Source organism: Gadus morhua, chromosome 23 (genome assembly GCF_902167405.1).
Source record: "Gadus morhua chromosome 23, gadMor3.0, whole genome shotgun sequence".
Classification (NCBI taxonomy): domain Eukaryota; kingdom Metazoa; phylum Chordata; class Actinopteri; order Gadiformes; family Gadidae; genus Gadus; species Gadus morhua.
In genome coordinates, this window is record NC_044070.1 from 25002832 (window position 1) to 25026127 (window position 23296).

Sequence of the window (23296 nt, forward strand, 5' to 3'; positions counted from 1 at the left end):
ACAGACAGACAGACTGACAGTCTTATGCTTGTTGCACTGCTTCACCGATGACTGGCAAGCAACTCCCCTAACTCCCTCTCCCTCCCGCAGACCGACACCACGGGTTACCACAGGGACAAGATGGAGGGCTAACTTCCCCAGAGTGCCGTCAGTTTGTCAGGGTAACAACAGACACGTGTGTTTGTTTCTCCTACTTAACTCTTTGATTAAATGACTGTGTGTTCCTCCTGGGGGAGCTCTGATCTCAGAGAAATCTGTGGATATATGACAGAGATCTTCTTCACATCAAAACACAGCATTCTGTGCTCTCACAAGATCCTGAGAGTAAATTAAAGTGAGATGTGGATGGCTGATATGCATAACTGTTTTCACTGAGATCATACCTTCAGCTGTCAGTGTAAGACTGTCTGTCATGTCAACAGACAGACAGTCTTACACTGGTCGCTTTGCTTCAGTGGTGACCAGCGAGCAACACCTCTGTCTGAATGTCTGTCTTAAGCAGACTTCATGCATAAAAAATATTTTATAATACAGTACCATGGTGAGTGTGTGTGTGGGGGGGGGGGGGGGGTGACATGTGTGTGTCCATAATGACTTACCCCTCTGCTGGCTGTATAATGAAAAAGGAACCAATAACATCTTCGCCTATAGGTATCTAGCTCCAGCAGATGTTTTTATCAAACATACAGAAACTTAGATATGAGGCTAAGAACAATTCAAGAATTAAAAAATGTAAAGGTGCAATATAAACAATTACAAGTTCTTATAAAAAAACCAAAGGACACAGTGAGTATGAACATAAATATGGCCAATTATTCTTGGCCGGGACTACATCTCAGCATTTCAACAAATGTACGTGGAACATCAATCTTGGAAAAATGCATCCATTATTTGCCCCAATAAAGCAGGTCAGTGAACATATTAATATTGGATCCAGCAGGATAACAATGCAGGCTTACTCGTGCTTTACCTGAACCCGCTGGGCTGGGGTGGCTTGCAGATGCATGGGCCTGTGACCAGAGGCTTGTTGGATTAACTCCAACGATGATGAGAAGCATTTGTGTGGTGGACGTGTGTGGGCCACTTCTCGTTAATACCTTCCACTGAAAGGACCTACACTGGGGCTGCTGGGATTTAGAACATGGAACGGGACATGGTTGAAATGGGCTGTTTTGTTGTTTTAGTAACAACAATAAGGCTTTAGGAGTTTTTTTGTTGTTTGCTGTAAAGATTTAAATAAAGGTCCTGGTCACTGCTTGTGGGTCACAAGCAGGGTTAATAATGCATATTGCTATGCCTAGAAATCTAATCCCTTTAAGCACTTTCCTTACATCATATTTTGGATTTAAGCTTACAATAAAGAAATTTGAACATATTAATCATTGGATTCAATCTTTACCATCAGGCAGCCGAAGTTGTTTCGGTGTTTGAAAGTGTCATGCTCATAGTAAATGCTTGCTCATAGTAAATGCTTGCTCAAAGTAAATGCTTGCGCATAGGTCGATTCCTCTTATGCAGACCCATGGCCTCACACGTCAAGTCATTATGGAGCCCTGCCCCACTGGCAATCGCATCTCACAGTCTTTGGTCCACTTCCTCCAAATATAACTCGCATTGTGCTTTTGTTGCTGAAGAAGCAATCGCTTTACATAAACCACGTTTAACACTGACATCAATCCCTTTCCGTTTGAATGCTACCATATCTGACGCGATAACAAAAAGCGGGGAGTCTTCGAATAAACGATGCATCTGGATCCCACCCCTCGCCTGCCGGGTTATCCCTACTAGAGAGACGACTTTAAGAATGAACCGGCAGACTCGATGAGGAGGCGAGGTTGTCTTCCATACGCCGCTAAGCCAACCAACAGCAGGCGTGTCCAGCAGACTTGCAATGTCATTTTGGAGCGTTGTGATTGGCTCATTCAGGTGCCGATTCAGGTGCCGATAGAGTAAAATAAGATGGGATCAACAGCCTTGCTGCATATTGTTGCCTCTGCACAGGGGAGGGGGAAACAAGGCGAGTCATGCTCAATGACGAGTGGATATGTCCCGATGTGTTTGTTTTGGCTGACCATGTTAAAACTCGAACGTGTGTGTGTGCGTGTGTGTGTGTGTGTGTGTGTGTGTGTGTGTGTGTGTGTGTGTGTGTGTGTGTGTGTGTGTGTGTGTGTGTGTGTGTCATGCAAACACGTTGAGAAACCAAAGCCATCCTCAGCCGTGATACAAACCTCGTGACTCCACGGTGCCCGGGCTTTGCTTTTCTTTGAAGGGAGAATAACGGGAGAGGGGAGGGGGGGTGGGGGGATGGAAAAAATCCCGCACACAGTAGCGAGCGTCACGCAAAGACAGACAGGTGTTCGAGGAAGTTTGCGCTCCCATAGCCAGCAGCATCATCATCTGCCCCGTCGCTCTTTATTGTGAGGGATAGCGTTATTCCACGAGACTGCAGCATCACTGGCGGTCATCCTGTTTCATCTGATCCTCTGTAAGTGATTTCAACATTTAACTTTTCATCTTCATCACACCAATGTTTTTTCATCATTCGTTCATGATGCAAGAGACAAAGGGTTCGGGATGGCGACTGTTGCATATGACGGTCACTGGATCACACAGTACACAGGTGTCCGCCCGCAGCTCTCTCTCTGCGTTTCCTCCACCGACCGAAACGTGTCCAAAACATGCTGCTCGCATGTGTGCCAACGTCTTTACAGAATAAAAGCTCGTTTCGTTGATTTCGATCAGCAATCAGCGATGCATTGCGCAGATCTTTATCGATAGATGTCAAACAGCAAGAATGGGCGGCTGTGACAGTTAACAGGGCTGATGTCGAACCTCCTCACAACAATAGCTTCACCGCTACGTGGCAAAAGTGTAAAGGCACATTGCAATTCATTTTGCCACGGGGGAAAACGATGAGAAAGTGTTGGCTACATGGGTGAGAAAAATAGGTGCATTTGAAAATTGTGAAAATAACATCACAAAACACCTCTCTGATTTCCATGCATTGTGCTATCTTTTTACAATTGGATTTAGGTCTGTATGCAAAATCCAACATGTAGAACAATGAAACTGAATAATAAACTGTTAACACATTTCCTTGAAATCTATTAATCGGTCGGTTGGTTCCTTCCCTGATCTCTGAGCCATGCATGCTTTGTTGAATGTGTGGGAGTGGGCTTCATAATCGCAAGTGCAATGTTGGGATTTAACCCAGGGGAATGCAAGACACAGTCATTATTTATTTGGCATACCCTACTCTACTCTACCCTAATCCTTTTTCAGCCATGCACAAACTCTTGGATTCATGAGATACACCTTTGATGGTGTGGTGCTCTTCTGGTAACCTTGTCATGTTTGACCAAATTGTTTTCTGTACACCTGTTGATAGGCAAAGATATTACTTTATAGTGTTCCGGTCATGGTTCTATACCTGTGCCTCATTAAGTAATTATTTAACATTGTTATGTTTGAATGGTCAACAATGAATAGAGTGACCTATACATCTATCAATGATAGATGTATTGATAGATAGACAGATAAAATATTGATGGATTAATGAATACTTAACTTCATTCATCCCTGTGCAGAAACTAAGGTGAGATAGATTAACAATAACAAATAGCGAGCTCTATTAATATTCTTCTACTGATATAATTGTATTGTAGTATTTCTATCTAGTCACCAACAATGAATCACGTCTCATTCAAGACTCTTGGTTTCCTGCAGCATGTCACATGCACAGTGAGTCAGTCAGAGCTTCATCTGGATTTCAATTAACATCTGTTCTGGTTTAACACTTACGCTTGTGAGTGTGAGAGTGCATGAGTGTTTGTGTGGGTACGTGGAGGGGGGTGTGGGTGTGTGTTTGTGTGCGGGGTGTGTGTGTGTGTGTTTGTGTGCGGGGTGTGTGTGTGTGTGTGTGTGTGTGGGGGGGGGGGGGGGTGTGGGAGTGTGTTTGTGTGCGGGGTGTGTGTGTGTGGGTGTGTGTGTGTGTGTGTGTGTGGGGGGGGGGGGTGTGGGTGTGTGTTTGTGTGCGGGGTGTGTGTGTGTGTGTGTGTGTGTGGGGGGGGGGGGTGTGGGAGTGTGTTTGTGTGCGGGGTGTGTGTGTGTGTGTGTGTGTGTGTGTGTGTGTGTGTGTTTGTATGTGTGTGAGAGAGAGAGGATGTGTGTCTGTATGTATGTGAGAGTATGTTTATGTGTGTGAGAGGGAGAGAATACTGGTGTGTCTCCCCTATCATATCATCTGTGTTTTCATCTCAAATGTTCTCCTCTGCCAATGCTCTGTTGGGTACGGACCGGCTTGGTATTAACTGTGTAACAAGTATTACTGGCTGCGGTCTTAAACACCGAGTGACAGGTCTGCTGATACTTTAATACTATAAGAAAATCTCCAAATTGATTAATAGTGTCTCTGTCTGAAACATGTTTCCGTAATATAGGTCAATGTAAAAAGATCAGTAGAGAGTATTACAATTTCAGTCCCTTCTTTCGAGTTAGATTTGCCTTAAGACTCTCCAGTCCCGCTGTGGTTTTCTTATAATCTGCTCCAGGGGGGAGATCATTCTCCGGGGACAGAAGAGCTACGCCAGGCTTACCTTAATTGATATAACTTTTAATTTACTAAGAGATTTAAGATCCTTTCCAGTCCACTTCTCTCAGCAGGTTGGTCATCCAAAGGAGACACACACCCATGCTTCCCTTGTGCCCTTAAGCATGTTCATACGCGACTAAATAGATCCCAGTACAAACTAAGTCAGGAACCACCATGCAAGGCCTTATATCCCCCTTCAGATGTACAAGTTGTCCGTTGTCTGTTGTCAGTGGACATGCATGCAATAGTATAGACACGTGACCAGTAAGAAAATAACTTTTCTAAGATCTGTAGCAAACTACACCACACTCTAGTTTGCGGTTGGGGAAATTGGGAGCGATATTCTGCACTAAGTATTTATATTTATATATGGAAAGCTTCACGATTTTCCGTGTCATCTTTGCAGTTATCAATCTTGCTCAATTATTAATCATGTATCAAGCAAATACAAATGACACTATAATTATCCAATGACTTCCTTGAAGATGGTCACCCTCAACGTACTTTTATATAAATGGTCATACAAATGGGAGATGGTACAGAGCAAGTTGCATTTTCATCTCTGTTAATGCATAAATTACGTAGGAATATTGCAAGGCTGCGCAATTTGTATCGTATCACATTGTATCGTTATGCAAATTGTATCGTGACCCATGTATTGTGATCTAGTGCCTCCAGTTCAGCAACATTCAAACCAACCAACCCTCGTCAGGACCAGTTAGGATCAGCGTCCTTGCAGGGTTATTCCCCATTCTCGGCCAATTACCAAAAATTTAGTTTCGAACTGGCGACACACACGCACACACAGGCCCATGCCTCCTAGCTATGACGCAGGTCCGGTAAGATTTGTGTCTACAACAAGCAGTTCATTTAGCGCCTGAGTGCGGCTGGCCTCCGGAGCCTTCAGATACACTCTTGTCCTGAGGCCAATCTCTTGTCTCTGACCCGAGCAGCCACAAATGCTACATGACGCGCAGCGGTGTGTGTGATCTGATGAAGTAGAAGTGGATAAATGCGTAGTGTTCGTTGGATATATCAAACGTGTTCCTAAATCTTAGGGTTAGGGTTAGGGTTAGTCTCACTAGCTTAGTATTAGGGTTAGGGTTAGTCTCACTAGCTTAGTATTGACTTTCATTTTCCTTCCGAGGATCTTTTTTGTCTGGTTACACGATCGCGGTGCCGATTTCAGAATCACAGAATTCATAATCACTTTCTATGCTTGTTAATCCTGTGCTTTCCCAATTCATATACTTTTCTCTCATGGCTTTACAGACACAAAGCCTACAAACGTAAACGTGGTGGATTTATACACAGAGGCCGAACCAACACAAACATACAACAACAACAACAACAAGGGGAGGCCTGCACAATTCTTTTTTTTTCTTTTTTATTTAACATTTATTTTTCCAGATAAAACATTAAGAACAGTTTCTTATTTACAATATTGATCTGGCAAATTACGATATAGCCACAAACATAGGGTTAGGGTTAGGGTTAGGCCACAAAGGCTACAGAAGGTTGGTATGCCCCTCATAGACTTGGTTTGGCCCAACATTCATCTTCAGGTGAGTGGTGTCTATTGAGGCCACTCCCCCTTTTTGCAGTTGAACCATCTAGCTGGTGACAAGCAGAAAACATGTTGAACTATTTAGAGGTAAAACGCATGGTTACTGTTGGTAGGGAGGAGTGAGGGGAGATATCTGGCAACCTGCTGGCTCCCCCCCAAGCCTTACCTGGACTTCCTCCCTGTAACGATGCAAGCCTAAGCATCGTTAAGCAGGAGTGCTTGGGGTGAAAGGGGAGAGCAGGCTACCACATGGGAGAGCTAGGGCTAGGGCTAGCCGTCTACAGACAGCATCTGTGGGATCGTATGGGAGGACTGAACCACTACGGATTGGACCCTGACTGGAGGTGGATGACCTTTTTCCCACACTGGTGGTTTTTATTCACACGGTAAATGAACCACCCTGAGTTGGGACTGCTCTATGTGTTCTGTGGGTTTATTGTTCAACTTGGTGTTGTGGAAACCCCACACCCACTGGCCCGCTACAATATCCTGAATAAATGTACACATTTGTGTTTTGTGATGAGACCTAAATCAGGACAGAACATCCCTCCTGTGATTGGCAAGAGCCACTGTCCCCTGACCTATATGACTCACCTAATAGATCTGTACTAGACAACACACTATAACATTAAACACACACACACACACACACACACTCTATAACATTATATACACACACGCACACGCACACACTCTATTACATTATACACACAAACACACACCATTCCTGTCCTTGGCTTTGGCTGGCTATAAAAAGATGCTCTGACTAATTGCAGTGCCCAGGGGCTTTACAGTACATGGGGTTTACCTCGCCCCGTTGCATTAGTGCCCGTGATCACCAACCCGCTGCAGTCAAAGGCAAGGAAGAAAGAATGAAGCCAAGCAGCCAGTACTCCTCCATGCATGGCTGGCATCATTAAGTGTGTTTCCTCAGCAGCAAAGGTCAGCTTCCTCTTCCAGCAGCAGAGCAGTGGCAGCAGGAATATCAATCCATTGAGATGTGAGTGAGAAGGTGCACAGTTTGGGACTGATCTAAAAACAGTGTTATTCAAATCTAATGATTGCAGAAGTAATGCTCTCTTAAAGCCATGCATGCTGCCTTTGAAAGGTTGAATGCATTTTAACCACCTGCTTTTGTAGAAAATCACTTTTCAATGCCGCTTGGTCTTTGAAAACAATCAGTACTCAAAACCAGATAAGTTATACTTCCTTTGAAGCACTGCCATAATGTTTTGAAATTTAGAAGTCATTGAATTTGGTAAATGGAAATGTTAACGCCTCCAGTAATACCTTTCAACATTATACTTTGAAAACAGAATGGGAATTTATTAGTTTGGGATTCAAAATTTGAATATATTTTTAAAAATGTTTCCTAATTTAGATAAAATAAATGAAAGTTGCAGACATTGAAAATACATGAGTCAATACTCGTATTCAATTGGTACACAAATGAGTCCACCGCAGAGCCTGTTGATCAATGAGAGGCAGTGAGTCATCGGAATGCACCACCACTCTACACAAACACTAACCCATTAGTGAAGGGACCCCTTCCCTCCAGCCCCTTCCATGAGCATGCATGTACTGTATATGTGCGTGTATGGAGATGATTGTGTGTTGGTTCACTAATGCTGTGTTCTAATTCCACTCCTTTATATTCTTAGCAAAAACAACACACACACACACACACACACACACACACACACACACACACACACACACACACACACACACACACACACACACACACCATCAATCTAATCTCACTCGTCTCTCTGTTTCTCTCTCCAGGGTTCTCCCAGTGTCGGCCGCCCGAACAGCACTGCTGCCCGTGCCTCCTCCTCCTCCTCCTCCTCCTCCGGTCGCCGTGGCGAGGCCAGGGGGGATGGGCCGTAGGCTGGACCTGTCAGGGCTAACCGACCAGGAGGCCGAGCACGTGCTGAAGGTGGTGCAGCGAGACATGAGGCTGCGGCAGACGGAAGAGGAGAGGCTGAGGTGAGCGGATGGCTGTTGTCTCACTCTCTCTCTCACTCTCTCACTCTCTTCACTCAAATTCAAAAAAGCTTCATTGGCAGGAGAAATATACATTTGCATTGCCAAAGCATGTGAACAATAAAATAAACAGCATAATAAAAAGTACAAAGGTAAGGTATATATTATAATAATAATAAGTTTGAATCGTTAAATACAAAATATCTCTACATATCAAATGTTATGCTATAAAAGTACTTTAAAAAGTAAAATGTGCGATATTATAAAAATTACAGTATCTCGTATAAACGGATAAGTTAAAGACACACTCTAAATACACAGTATTTACATTATGGAGGATTAGTGCAATGATTGTGTGAAGAGTGAGTCCAGGGGGATGAGTCCATGGGGAGTTTGAGGTCCTTCTCTCATCACAACGGGTGATGAATCTTGCTGCTGCGTTCGCACATTGTTGTATTTCTCCCAACAGGTATGGCAGTTTGTGAGCATCTGGAGTGTCTTTAAAGTCCTTGCATTCCTTTGTAATCCGTGGGAAGTGTGTATTCCTGATGTCTTCGTATGACTGGCAGGAGGTCAGGAAGAGCAGTTCTGTCTCTAGTTGGTTGTGTGTGCAGTGGGAGCACAGTCTGTCTACTCTAGGGAGCCAGGTCTGTCTGTGGCGTCCCTTCTCGATGGCCAGTGTTCGCTGAGTCTGTATCTGGACAAGGATTTCCTCCGTTTTGGGTCCGTCCCGGTAGTCAGGTATTCCCTGTTAAGGGACAAATAGCATGCCAATTTACTCTGGTTTTTGGTGGACTCTTTCCGATGTGCCAAATACTTTTCCTTTTGCTTTCTTATAATTTGGTTTTGCCTGATGTGTTGGTTGTTGTGTGTTGGACAGAGTCCCAGGACCAGCTGGCTAAGGGGACACTTTTCTGGGTGTACCTCTCTGTGGGTAAGAGCCTTGTTGTGGAGTGTGTTTCTGTCGCTTTCCTTAAGGTGGTTTTAACATTTTAGGGCTCTCTTCTAAATTGAATGATTGGATATCGTCGTAATTCAGCTCTGCAGGCATTATTTGGTGTTTTTTTTGGACTTTTAGTATTGATTTGCAGAATTCTGCATGAAGAGTTTCAATTTGATGTTGGTCCCATTTTATAAAATCTTGGTTGGTGAGTGGGCTCCAGACTTCACAGCCGTAGAGCACAATGGGCTCTCTTAATTGGGATGTCTCGTTTGATATTTATTTTTATGGCATAAAATGCCCTCCTTCCCTTGTCTCTCAGGTCATTAACAGCTTCGTTGAAATTTCCTGTGGCGTTCATGTTTATGCCGAGGTAGGCATAGTTTTTTGTTTGCTCTACAGTAACAGTGTCTAGGTGGAATGTGTATTTGTTGAGGCTGGGTCTTTTTTCAAATATCATTATTTTGGTTTTACTGTAAGGGCCCAGGTTTGAGAGAAGCTGTGCAGAAGATCTAGGTGCTGCTGTAGGCCTTCTTTGGTTGGGGACAGCAGCACCAGGTCATCTACAAACAGCAGACATTTGATTTCGGCGTCAACCAGTGTTATGCCGGGGGCTGCAGACTGTTCAATGTCCTTGCTAGTTGGTTAATGTATATGTTGAACAGGGTTGGACTCAAGCTGCATCCCTGTCTCCGGGCTTTGTTGAAAGAAGTCTACAAAGCAGGAGAATAGTTTGCTTTTGTTTTGTTTTATTTGGTGGTCAATGAGGGTGCTTAATGTGAATATATGGTCTGTTGTACGATAATTTGGTAAGGAACCGATCTGGTTTTTGCTTATGGCATTATTGTCAGTCAGGAAGTTAAAATGTCTGCGATATGTATTACCGAGGTTGCTGTTGACGCAGACTTCTCTGTAGTTATTAGGGTCAAATTTATCTCCACTTTTGTGGATTGGGCTAATCATTCCTTGGTTCCAATCATTGGGGAAGAACCCAGAGCTAAGAACAGTGTTATGCAGTTTTAGAATTGCCAATTGGAATTTGAGATCTGTATATTTAATAATTTTGTTTAGAATACCATCAACACCACATGCCTTTTTTAGTTTAAGAGTCATAACTCATTTTGTGCTCTGATAATCTTTAATAACTGATTCTAGTGTTTGTAATTTATCTTGTATATGTGTTTGTTCTTTGTTCTCGACAATGGGGCCAAAGAGATTGGAGAAGTGATTTACCCATAAATCTCCATTTTGAATGCCTAATTCTTCCCGTTTTTGTTTAAGTTTGTTCCGATTTTCCCAGAGATGGTTTGAGTCTATGGATTCCTCAATTTGGTTTATCTGGTTCCTAGCATGTTGGTCCCTTTTTCTTCTTATTGTGTTTCTGTTTTAAGGGCTCATAATAATTGAGACGATATTGTTGTTGTCTGGGTCCCTATGTTTCTGATTTGACAGGTTTCTCAATGTTTTCCTAGTGTTTTTGCATTCGTCGTCGAACCGTTAATGTTGTTTTTGTTCTTAGTTTAACTGTTTGAGACCTTCAGGTTTGATTGTAAGGCTGAGATGTGAAATATTTTGTTCAGGCTTTCTACTGCCATGTTGATCCCTTCGTTGTTGCAGTGAAAGTTTTGGTTTAGGAAGTTATCTAGTGTCTGAATGTGATTTTGCTTTATGGTGTTCTGATATGTTTTGACCCTGCTCTCCTTCCATCTATAGCATTTGTTTATAGTGTGCAGTTGGTTTTAATGCCTCTTGGTTAGGTGTTGGTCTCTGTAGGTAGGCTGTGATTGTGCTGTGGTCTGATAGTGGTGTTAAGGGGCTGACTGTGAAAGCTCTGAGAGACCCAGGGCTAAGGTCTGTGATCAAATAATCTACAGTACTAGTGCCGAGATATGAGCGGTAGGTGTACCTTCCATAGGGGTCTCTGCGGGATCTACCGTTGACGATGTACAGTCCCTGGGTGCGGCACAGCTGGAATAGTTGTGGTCCATGTTTGTTACGTCTGGCAGGACACTTTGGGGAGGCGATGGTCCCGTCTCCTGGTAGGTGTTTATCTCCCAGTGTGTCGATGGTGTCAGGGCCCCTGTCCCGTCTCCTGGTAGGTGTTTATCTCCCAGTGTGTTGATGGTGTCAGGGCCTCTCCGTGTTGATGGTGTCAGGCCCCTGTCCCGTCTCCTGGTAGGTGTTTATCTCCCAGTGTGTTGATGGTGTCAGGCCCCTGTCCCGTCTCCTGGTAGGTGTTTATCTCCCAGTGTGCTGATGGGGTCAGGCCCCTGTCCCGTCTCCTGGTAGGTGTTTATCTCCCAGTGTGCTGATGGGGTCAGGCCTCTCCCGTCTCCTGGTAGGTGTTTATCTCCCAGTGTGCTGATGGTGTCGGGCCCCTGTCCCGTCTCCTGGTAGGTGTTTATCTCCCAGTGTGTTGATGGTGTCAGGCCCCTGTCCCGTCTCCTGGTAGGTGTTTATCTCCCAGTGTGTTGATGGTGTCAGGCCCCTGTCCCGTCTCCTGGTAGGTGTTTATCTCCCAGTGTGCTGATGGGGTCAGGCCCCTGTCCCGTCTCCTGGTAGGTGTTTATCTCCCAGTGTGCTGATGGGGTCAGGCCCCTGTCCCGTCCTGGCCCGTCCTGGCGTTGAGGTCACCACACATTAGAATATGACCTGGGCCTGGAAGTGGTTGATCTCCTCCTCTAGTACAGAGGAGCTCTCCTCGTTGTAGTATGGGGACTCTAGTGGTGGGATATATGTTGCACACAGGAGGATGTTTTCTGCTGATGCGGTAAGTCCCTTGTCTATCTCTAACCAGATGTAGAATTGCCCGGTTTTGATTAATTTAACAGAGATGGTGAGTTTGGATTTGTACCAAATTAAAATACCTCCCGATTCTCTTCCTTGTTTCACCCCTGGTAGTTTGGTGGATGGTACCACCAGCTCTCTGTAGTTTAGAGGGCAGCCAGTGGGACCATCTCCTCTACACCAGGTCTCTGGGAGGATGACAATGTCTGTATTTCGGATTTCCTTGATGAAGTCTAGGTATCTGCTTTTCAGACCGAAGGCAGTCGACCTCAGGCCTTGAATATTCCAGGATGAAATGGTGAAAGCTTTGTGTTCCATGGTGTCTTGTGTTTGATGGTCCAGTAGTTTAGTTCTGTATCAGAAACGTGTAGAACTCACTTAGCATCCCATGTATGCTACGGCGCTCTCGCTCTCTCGAAACTCAAAATGCTTACAGATTTATTTCTATGTCGCATGACAGACCACTATGGAATGACTTCTTAAAGACAGAGGTTGATGTTGTTCCGAGAGGCGCTCAGCTCTGACCCTGTGGTCGTTGTAGTGTAGAGTAACAACAGATATACCCGTGAGAGCAGCTGTTACTCCCCCACCGCAGAGAGCGCCACCACGAGGTTCACGTTGTAACAGCGGTTGCTCACCAGAAGGGGAACACGGCCACACACGCACCTTCTTTTACTTTATTCTTTAATTCCTCAGTTTCGATTTTACGTCGTTAAGTTCGGAGGACGGCTCCAGAGCTCTGACCGACGGGGTCAAAGCCTTCCGTCTGATTGACAGCTCCCTACGGATTCGGCAGATCCTGTACCCCCCCCCCTCCCCAACCCCAACACTACCCTCTGATGGTCTGTCTGCTGCCCCCCCCCCTCCCCAACCCCAACACCACCCTCTGATGGTCTGCTGTCCCCCCCCCTCCGCCAGACCCTCGCAGGACGCTGGAAGCAAAGGCCTTTGGTCTCACGGCAACGCAGTGAGCAACAGGCATGTATCAGAGGCACCCCTTTATGGGGGGTGGTCAAGTGTGGCGGGACGGCCCTCCCCCCTCTCCCCTCTCCCCCGCCCCCTTTCCCCTCCCCCCTTCCCCCCTCTCCCCCTTCCCCCTCCCCCCCCTCCCCCCCTCCCCCCTCTCCCCCGCTATAATTGGCCGCAATCTTCTTCCTATAATGCGCCTCCAATCTGGACTAAGAGCCCAGATGAGCTGTGTGGGCGTTCTGACGCGGCGACATCACAGGTCCCTGGAGGCCTGGCCTGCTCTGCCCCCCCAGGCCTGGCCTGCTCTGCCCCCCCAGGCCTGGGGTAGTAGTGCTCTACCCCCCCAGGTGTAGTAGTGCCCTACACCCCCCAGGCCCGGTGTAGTAGTGCTCTACCCCCCCAGGCCCGGTGTAGTAGTGCCCTACACCCCCAGGCCTGGTGTAGTAGTGCCCTACACCCCCAGGTGTAGTAGTGCCCTACACCCCCCAGGCCCGGTGTAGTAGTGCCCTACACCCCCCAGGCCCGGTGTAGTAGTGCCCTACACCCCCCAGGCCTGGTGTAGTAGTGCCCTACACCCCCAGGCCCGGTGTAGTAGTGCCCTACACCCCCAGGCCTGGTGTAGTAGTGCCCTACACCCCCAGGTGTAGTAGTGCCCTACACCCCCCAGGCCCGGTGTAGTAGTGCCCTACACCCCCCAGGCCCGGTGTAGTAGTGCCCTACACCCCCAGGCCCGGTGTAGTAGTGCCCTACACCCCCCAGGCCTGGTGGCTGTGGGACATTCTAATGAAGCAGAGCATCAAAGCGCCGCTGTCGTGTTCTTGATTAAATTCGGTTCTCAGGCCGTAAAGATGCCGGAGGTCTGCCTTCGTAGCATGACTCAGCAGATGTTGTTTTATGCACAGATTAGTTGAAGTGTAAATACTTTATATCACTTCATCACTCTCCTCTCTCCATAATGGAGGAGTGGGCTTATAAAATGGGCTCCCAGCGAGCCCTTTTAAAATACACAATAGCTCCTTGGTATTATTAGTGCTCTTTACGACACAGGTTCGAAATGGATAACTGCTCTTGTAAAACAAACATTTGGTAGCAGTGCTGCTTAATGGAAATCAGGCTGTCATTTGTTGACTTGTTGAATTCATTCAACAAGAAGGTGGTTTAGTGTGCAGCACTGAAGCATTTAAAGGAGAACAGAGATCTGCCTTTGTTGTCTTCTGAAATGAGTTATTTGTTGTGCCTGGATTGTATAACTCAGATACTGAGACTCAAGAATCTCTGAGAGAATCTTGTTTGTTTGTTTCCTGCAATGTTTTTTCTTTTCTTTTCTTTTTAGTCTTTTACACCCCTCAGACTTCCTGGCTGCTCTTGGCTGTCGTACGCATGATTACTTCTCCATTCATAAATAACCACCAATAGCCCCCCCCCCCCCCCCCTCCACCTCGCCACCACAACCTAAATCACGACCTAGCGACTACAGCGAGCACAATAACTCTAGTCCCTCAACATACCTGCTCCCCGCCTCTCCTACAGTCACTCGCACAGCAAAGTACTAAAACATATCAACCCTGACGCAAACCTGGCTCCTGGATGGACGATGCACTGTGAAAGGCGTGCTCCATCTACATCATCGTAACCGTTTTACTGGCATGGAGGAGGGACGGAGGGACGGAGGGACGGAGGGATGGACGGACGGAGGTTATACTCTCCGGACCCCAGAGACGCTCTCGGACTCCGCAGTAACTCACTCCGTCTGAGGCTTGCACATGTAACCCATAGCTCAAATTGAGTCTTAAATATTACGGTATATATAAAATGGTATAGACATTAAAATAGATAACAACTTATTTTATAATAAATACATTTAGAATTTAATATATTAAAATATCTAGAAAAGTTTTTTTCACCATACCTTCAATAAGGTCACTGCCCCTTTCAGACGCCTTTCTGTAGCAGACACGAGCTTCAAGAACCGTTAAGTGATTCAGAAACAAAATCAGAGGCACCTGAAACTAAAACTAAACTGTATAATTTATATTATATTATTATTGGTCGTTTTCAATCTGAAAGCGAGAGTCTACACAACAGCCTCGCCTCTATCGAAAAAAAGGTCAGGTTTGGTCAGGTTTTTTGAAAACCCTGAAAATATCCTAGAACCACTTCTGTGTTGCCACTGGACAGCGCACACAAACAGAGGACTTCACTTGAACCAAACTTTGATGGCGAGCTTATCTAATGACCCGAAGAGCCTAAGGAAAGGGTTACAAGCCGATTCATCAATACGGTTTGACCGTTGGACATTGAACCATGAACATTGAACATTAAAATATTGCTTGATAGATATTAGGTTGTTTTTGTTTGCATACACATTTGTATACACAGTTCATATACATAAGATTGTTGTTTGTGTACATATTTGTATACACAGTTGATTATATACACATTTTGATGTATTTTACTTTTCATAATCACCTCAAGAATATTTTTTGTATATTTTTATTGCAAATATTTATTTATTTTATTTCATTTTCCTATCTATTTATTGATCGATTTAATATTTAACCTTTTCTTATTAAAGGAAACTGCCAGATTTGTTATTATAAACCCTGTCTCCAGTCTTTAATCTCTGTTTGAATTCACCACTCCCCACGGACCTATGACCGCCCAGTAGCGTCCTTTTCTAGTTCTAAGCGACACCAGTGTTACACACGCGTCAGCCGTCGATTCATTATAGCCGCTGCCGGAGGCTGTTGTTCCTGGTCCTACGGCTCTGCTCACCGCAGCACTGGGCAGTAGCAGCTGCCAGGGGGAGGGGCTTGGTTTCCCAAGGCGCTGGGAGTGTATTGCACACACAGCGTTGTGTAAGACTGAAAGAACTAAACGGTTTCATTTGTTTTGACATATGGAAACCGTGTTTGGGAAAGTACAGGAGGATAGGCGAGGTTTGGGTGTTTGACTCCCAGACCAAATATTCAGGGTTACGACCTCAATATCCTCAGTCTGGCCGTAGCATTCTGAACAAGAGGCCTCGTCCCTAACCCTCGACCCTAGGCCTCGTCCCTCGACCCTCGTCCCTAGGCCTCGTCCCTCGACCCTAGGCCTCATCCCTTACCCTCGACCCTAGGCCTCGACCCTAGCCCTCGACCCTAGGCCTTGTCCCTAACCCTCGACCCTAGGCCTCGTCCCTCGACCCTCGGCCTCGTCCCTAACCCTCGACCCTAGGCCTCATCCCTCGACCCTAGGCCTCGACCCTCGACCCTAGGCCTCGTCCCTAACCCTCAACCCTAGGCCTCGTCCCTCGACCCTAGGCCTCGACCCACGACCCTAGTCCTCGACCCTAACCCTCGACCCTAGGCCTCGTCCCTAGGCCTCGTCCCTAACCCTCGACCCTAGGCCTCGTCCCTAAACCTTGACCCTAGGACTCGACCCTAACCCCTCGACCCTAACCCCTCGACCCTAGGCCTCGTCCCTAACCCTCATCCCTAACCCTCGACCCTAGGCCTCGTCCCTAACCCTTGACCCTAACCCTCGTCCCTCGACCCTCAGCAGTTAGGAGTCAATGTGTGCTAGCTTATATGATGATAATTGGTGTAATCATCTAAGTCATCCTCTATCATGTACATCATTATTGCGGTAAATACATAGTTTCCTCTACTTTTGACTCTTGAGCTGCTGTAACAAGTGCATTTAAAAGGTGTATCATCATTTATGAATGTACATTACTTGTCGGACCATGCACATGAGGCCTTCGTAACCAACGTTATTTAACATACCATAGTATAAGAACCGCCCTATTTCTATACATGAGACCATGGCTCCAATAAAAGCAAGAGTTTGCTCTGCTCTCCAGTGATATCACCACATCCTCGTGACACTTCCTGAGTAAACCAAGTCTGCTCTACGTGTATGTGTGCTGTGCCTCGAGAGCCCAACGCTCTCATTTACAAAATGTTTCCTCTCACTGAGGCTTCCAGGGCCTTTTCCATCGTTCTTTGTTTCTTTCCTTTTGATACTTCTTTTTTTCGCTCTTTTGGTTCTCACTTTTGGTAATTTATTTATTTAGTCACTCTCCATTATGGGTCCAAATAAAATAATAAATATAATGCAAAAGCTGGTCTGTGTTTGGGACGTCCGAATGTAGTGCGTTGCCTGAACGCACCACACTTTATGGACTAGTCATTGACATGGAAGGGAAGGGGGGAGAGAGGATAGGGTCTGCCAAGTATGGAGGGCGAGCTGCTCATCCCTTTGGCCCTCCTCCCCCTCCTCCCTCCCCCTGTCTGAGAGACTTCGTGCCACAGCCAAGACCCATACGGGGCTGCAGGCCTGCCTCACTCACAGCACAGCCACTTATAGTCTGCAGTGAGAGGCTGTATAGAGGAAGGGCTTCCTGACGGCTGGTACCAGATGGCTGCCTGATCTACAGGATCTATACGTAACCCCTTCTGTTTGAGCACTGTAGACGCTTCTGTTTTAAACCGTTTGTGGAATGGCTTTTCAAAAGCAGTTGAACTAATGACCTTGCTTGATTCTTCCACATTAATGCAGCTGCAGAGCTACATAACCTGTTAGGCGTCTTTGAGGCCGGTTCAAGAGCGCCATTGTTTCTCCAGACCTTATTAACGCCCCCACCGCTGTGTATGAGGTGTTCATTGGTTCAATAATCCTCCAGCAGCTCCAATGGACACATTCTTGGTGTAGTTGTGCAGCTGGAGCAGTGTGGTTGACACTGAAACCCCCTCTTTTAACTGGTATTTATGTATTTATGCAAACTATATTTCTCAATATTTTGGGGTCTCTGGGTCTGGGAACAATCCGTTGCCCTCTGCCTTGTCGTTACCACGGTGAACATTTCAGAACATTCCCTTGGCTGTGGTTCTGTTGGAGCCGTTGGAGGCCGTCTGTGGTTCTGTTGGAGGCCGTTGGAGGCCGTCTGTGGTTCTGTTGGAGGCCGTTGGAGGCCGTCTGTGGTTCTGTTGGAGGCCGTTGGAGGCCGTCTGTGGTTCTGTTGGAGGCCGTTGGAGGCCGTCTGTGGTTCTGTTGGAGGCCGTTGGAGGCCGTCTGTGGTTCTGTTGGAGGCCGTTGGAGGCCGTCTGTGGTTCTGTTGGAGGCCGTTGGAGGCCGTCTGTGGTTCTGTTGGAGGCCGTTGGAGTCCGTCTGTGGTTCTGTTGGAGGCTGTTGGAGGCCGTCTGTGGTTCTGTTGGAGGCCGTTGGAGGCCGTCTGTGGTTCTGTTGGAGGCCGTTAAGTGGGATTGGGGAAACTGATGCAGGGAGCGGGAGTGAGCGTTGGAGAGACTGGGTTGGTCGTTGGGTTGGTGGTTGGTCGTTGGTCGTTGGTCGTTGGGTTGGTCGTTGGGTTGGTCTTGGGTTGGTCGTTGGGTTGGTCGTTGGGTTGGTCGTTGGGTTGGTCGTTGGGTTGGTCGTTGGGTTGGTCTTGGGTTGGTCGTTGGGTTGGTCGTTGGGTTGGTCGTTGGGTTGGTCGTTGGGTTGGTCGTTGGGTTGGTCGTTGGGTTGGTCGTTGGGTTGGTCGTTGGGTTGGTCGTTGGGTTGGTCGTTGGGTTGGTCGTTGGGTTGGTCGTTGGGTTGGTCGCTGGGTTGGTCGCTGGGTTGGTCGTTGGGTTGGTCGTTGGGTTGGTCTTGGGTTGGTCGTTGGGTTGGTCGTTGGGTTGGTCGTTGGGTTGGTCGTTTGGTCGTTGGGTTGGTCGTTGGGTTGGTCGTTGGGTTGGTCGTTGGGTTGGTCGTTTGGTCGTTGGGTTGGTCGTTGGGTTGGTCGTTTGGTCGTTGGGTTGGTCGTTGGGTTGGTCGTTGGGTTGGTCGTTGGGTTGGTCGTTGGGTTGGTCTTGGGTTGGTCGTTGGGTTGGTCGTTGGGTTGGTCGTTGGGTTGGTCGTTGGGTTGGTCGTTTGGTCGTTGGGTTGGTCGTTGGGTTGGTCGGTTGGTCGTTGGGTTGATCGTTGGGTTGGTCGTTGGGTTGGTCTTGGGTTGGTCGTTGGGTTGGTCTTGGGTTGGTCGTTGGGTTGGTCGTTGGGTTGGTCGTTGGGTTGGTCGTTGGGTTGGTCTTGGGTTGGTCGTTGGGTTGGTCGTTGGGTTGGTCGTTGGGTTGGACGTTGGGTTGGTCGTTTGGTCGTTGGGTTGGTCTTGGGTTGGTCGTTGGGTTGGTCGTTGGGTTGGTCGTTGGGTTGGTCGTTGGGTTGGACGTTGGGTTGGTCGTTTGGTCGTTGGGTTGGTCGTTGGGTTGGTCGTTGGGTTGGTCGGTTGGTCGTTGGGTTGGTCGTTGGGTTGGTCGTTGGGTTGGTCTTGGGTTGGTCGTTGGGTTGGTCGTTGGGTTGGTCGTTGGGTTGGACGTTGGGTTGGTCGTTTGGTCGTTGGGTTGGTCGTTGGGTTGGTCGTTTGGTCGTTGGGTTGGTCTTGGGTTGGTCGTTGGGTTGGTCGTTGGGTTGGTCGTTGGGTTGGTCGTTTGGTCTTTGGGTTGGTCGTTGGGTTGGTCGTTTGGTCGTTGGGTTGGTCGTTGGGTTGGTCTTGGGTTGGTCTTGGGTTGGTCGTTGGGTTGGTCGTTGGGTTGGTCGTTGGGTTGGTTGTTAGGTTGGTCGTGTTTGGATGCGTTTCAGAGGGTGGCTGGTGATCCATGTAGCAGCAGCTGAATCTGTCATTTCTAATTAGGATTTAATAGGGTTAGGGTTAGTATATTCAGAGTTTAGTATATTCTAAACTCTGTTACATGCCGAGCTACAGCCACACTGACAGCCACATGTGAGCGTGCTCGTGCATTGTTTATTCAGAGAGAGGGAGAGTGTGAGAGGGGGAGAGGGGGAGAGCAGGAGAGGCAAAGCACACGTACAAATGTATTCTACACACGCACACGCACTCAGACACACATACTGACATACACACACACACACACACTCACATACACAATCGCACACACAGACAGCAGCCCATACAACCTCCTCTTTTTGTCTTGTTTAAATGTCTTTTCAATCAATCCACACTTAACATCTCATGCACTGACCTGTCTGTGAGATGCAGCCATGGTTATAAGCGGTTATGTTGTATTTAGAGTGCACTTTCTCTTGAGATGTGGGCATTATACCCTCGACTAACACTCATGGATCACATTAAAGAACCAATGCTGTGCTCTGATTCCTGGAGCTACTTTGCACTCTGAAACTTTGTTGATCAGGCTCTTAGAATGTCTTGTAGTTTAATAATACCCAAGCTTTGAGAATTCTCTGACTTTAAATGGCTAAATGTACATGTCATATATTTGTTTGTGTGTGTGTTTGTGTGTGTGTGTGTTTGTGTGTGCGTTCATATTTCCCCCCTGCCGATGGGAAACGAGCATGAGGGATGTTTGTTTTGCAACTCAACCCCAGAGCATCTAAAGCCTGAGATGGGGGTGAGTCGGGGTGAGGGGTTGAGGGGGTGAGTCGAGGTGAGGGGGTGAGTGGGTGGTGAGGGGGTGAGTCGGGGGTTTAGGGGGTGTGTCGGTGGTGAGGGGATGAGTCGGGGGTGAGGGGGTGAGTCGGTGGTGAGTCGGAGGTGAGGGGGTGAGTGGGTGGTGAGGGGGTGAGGCGGTGGTGAGGGGATGAGTCGGTGGTGAGGGGATGAGTCGGAGGTGAGGGGATGAGTCGGAGGTGAGGGGGTGAGTCGGAGGTGAGGGGGTGAGTCGGTGGTGAGGGGATGAGTCGGAGGTGAGGGGGTGAGTCGGTGGTGAGGGGGTGAGTCGGTGGTGAGGGGGTGAGTCGGAGGTGAGGGGGTGAGTCGGTGGTGAGGGGGTGAGTCGGTGGTGAGGGGATGAGTCGGAGGTGAGGGGGTGAGTCGGTGGTGAGGCGGTGGTGAGGGGGTGAGGCGGTGGTGAGGGGGTGAGTCGGTGGTGAGGGGATGAGTCGGAGGTGAGGGGGTGAGTCGGTGGTGAGGGGGTGAGTCGGGGGTGAGTCGGAGGTGAGGGGGTGAGTCGGTGGTGAGGGGGTGGTGAGGGGGTGAGTCGGAGTTGAGGGGGTGAGTCGGTGGTGAGGGGGGGAGTCGGTGGTGAGGGGGGGAGTCGGTGGTGAGGGGGGGAGTCGGTGAGTCGGGGGTGAGGGGGTGAGTCGGGGGTGAGTCGGAGGTGAGGGGGGGAGTCGGAGGTGAGGGGGTGAGTCGGTGGTGAGGGGGTGTGTCGGAGGTGAGGGGGTGAGTCGGGGGTGAGTCGGTGAGTCGGTGGTGAGGGGGGGAGTCGGTGGTGAGGGGGTGAGTCGGTGGTGAGGGGATTAGGGGTTGAGTCAAATTGATCCCCATGTGAATGATCAGATCATTCATCAAAGATTGGTAACTTATCACATTTGTACAATGTTTTTTATGGACAGAACAGAGAAGAGAGGAAGAAAAGTCATAGGACCACAGGTGGGAATCAAACCTGGATCGCTACAAGGCACAAAGATAGATCTTTTAATATTTGCCTTTTCCCTGTGGAAGCTTGAAGCTTTAAACCCGTTAGTCTCGAATGGCAGGCCTTTGGTTCTTCAACTTGCACTATACTGTCTTAACTGCTGTGGTGTGTTGGTCATGGTAAATAAAAAGTACTCTCATTTCACTTTGGGATCAATTCTTAATTTTAACATTGATATTTTTTAATTATGCACCATATTATGCAGGTTTATTGTACCCTTTCCAGCATTAGTTCACTAAACATTGCTTTAATACCAAGCAAAAACAGTCACTTAATTGAAAAATCCCGTACCAAATCAATAATGAATCAAATCGATTGGAATCAGTGGCGATACTATATTCGCTCTCTCTCACTCTCGATCTGCCTCCACCGCCCACTCTTCCATGCTGTAACCTTTTCTAATTCTCTCTCTGTCCGTCTCCCCCTATATCTCTCAGTGGTTCTCTGTTCTGTCCATCTACCCCTATATCTCTCTGGTTCTCTGTTCTGTCCGTCTTCCTCTATATCTCTCAGTGGTTCTCTGTTCTGTCCATCTACCCCTATATCTCTCTGGTTCTCTGTTTACCTCTCTGTCCGTCTCCCCCTATATCTCTCTGTGGTTCTCTGTTCTGTCCGTCTTCCTCTATATCTCTCTGTGGTTCTCTGTTCTGTCCGTCTTCCTCTATATCTCTCAGTGGTTCTCTGTTTACCTCTCTGTCCGTCTCCCCCTATATATCTCTCTGGTTCTCTGTTCTGTCCGTCTTCCCCTATATCTCTCTGTGGTTCTCTGTTCTGTCCGTCTTCCCCTATATCTCTCTGTGGTTCTCTGTTCTGTCCGTCTTCCCCTATATCTCTCTGTGGTTCTCTGTTCTGTCCGTCTTCCGCTATATCTCTCTCTGGTTCTCTGTTCTGTCCGTCTTCCTCTATATCTCTCTCTGGTTCTCTGTTCTGTCCGTCTTCCTCTATATCTCTCTCTGGTTCTCTGTTCTGTCGAGTGAGTGACGCTGGGCAGACGGCCCCCGTCTGATCGCCGTCTCCCACTCGGCCGGCCCCCGTGCTTTCACTAGGGGCTGGCGGCGACATGAGGGTCATTACCCTTCCCTCGGGGTCAGTACCCCTCCCTCGGGGTCAGTACCCCTCCCTCGGGGTCAGTACCCCTCCCTCCCTCGGGGTCAGTACCCCTCCCTCCCTCCCTCGGGGTCAGTACCCCTCCCTCCCTCCCTCGGGGTCAGTACCCCTCCCTCCCTCGGGGTCAGTAACCCTCCCTCGGGCTCCCTCCCTTAGTGATGGGATGAGGTGATGATGTTTTTTGATCTCTTGGCTGCCGTTCTCTGCGGGGGTTGGGGGGCCGAACGCTGTCCAGGGGATCTCATGCGCTCCGACGCTGGGAGGGGGTTAGGGTTAGGGAACGGGGAACGGGGAGCTTGTTTTGTTCGGTACAGTATCTTTGACGTCCAAAACATCCGTTATTACAGACAAGAGTGCCAGCTCAATGAGAGACTTGATCCCCGACTGGATTTGAGAAGAAAGAAAAAGAAAATAAATTGCCATAGTTTGTCTTTTTTTTGTATCGAGGAGCTGTCAAAACCACACTGCTGCCCTTTTATTAAACGTTGTAAGCATGTTAACGTCCTCCCTGATGCCGGAACAGAATGTTAATATGGGTGAACAGGATGTTAATATAGGTCATTCCTTCGTCGGATCAGGAGAGCAGATATTCAGAAAGCGCAGGCAGCCTTTCAAGTTGGAACTTTTCATCTATCGGTGTAGTTCTGATTAAACACATATTCACTCTTGCTTACTTCATTCTCATTCATCCTCGCCAACTTGTGGAAAAACAAAACACAGACATAAAATAATACCCAAATCTCAGTGTGTTGAATCCATGTCCGAACCCCTCTTCTGTGGTTGTGCGAAAACATTCAGGGTTTAACGGATCAAAGGTTTACGGGTCCTTTCCCCAAGTGAATGATAAACCGCCCTCTGGACGTCTTAGGCTGTCTGGGCGACTGAAGCGCGCCACAACACTCATCAACACACAGAATCTTATGAAA

The 23296-nt window shown here is 47.8% G+C and overlaps 1 protein-coding gene across 2 annotated transcripts in view; it reads left to right on the plus strand.

Moving 5' to 3' along the window:
* Positions 1-2385: 2385 nt before the first annotated feature.
* myripb (myosin VIIA and Rab interacting protein b) overlaps positions 2386-23296 on the plus strand; it is a 114408-nt gene continuing 93497 nt past the window's right edge. Inside the window, exons 1-2 of one of the 2 annotated variants that reach the window (XM_030349440.1) lie at positions 2386-2485; positions 7947-8150. In XM_030349440.1, coding sequence (XP_030205300.1) covers positions 8041-8150 — 110 coding nt within the window. In that variant the 5' untranslated portion in view covers positions 2386-2485; positions 7947-8040. Of the gene's footprint in view, positions 2486-7946; positions 8151-23296 lie in introns of those variants that run through there. The other variant, XM_030349439.1, reaches the window with a different exon arrangement.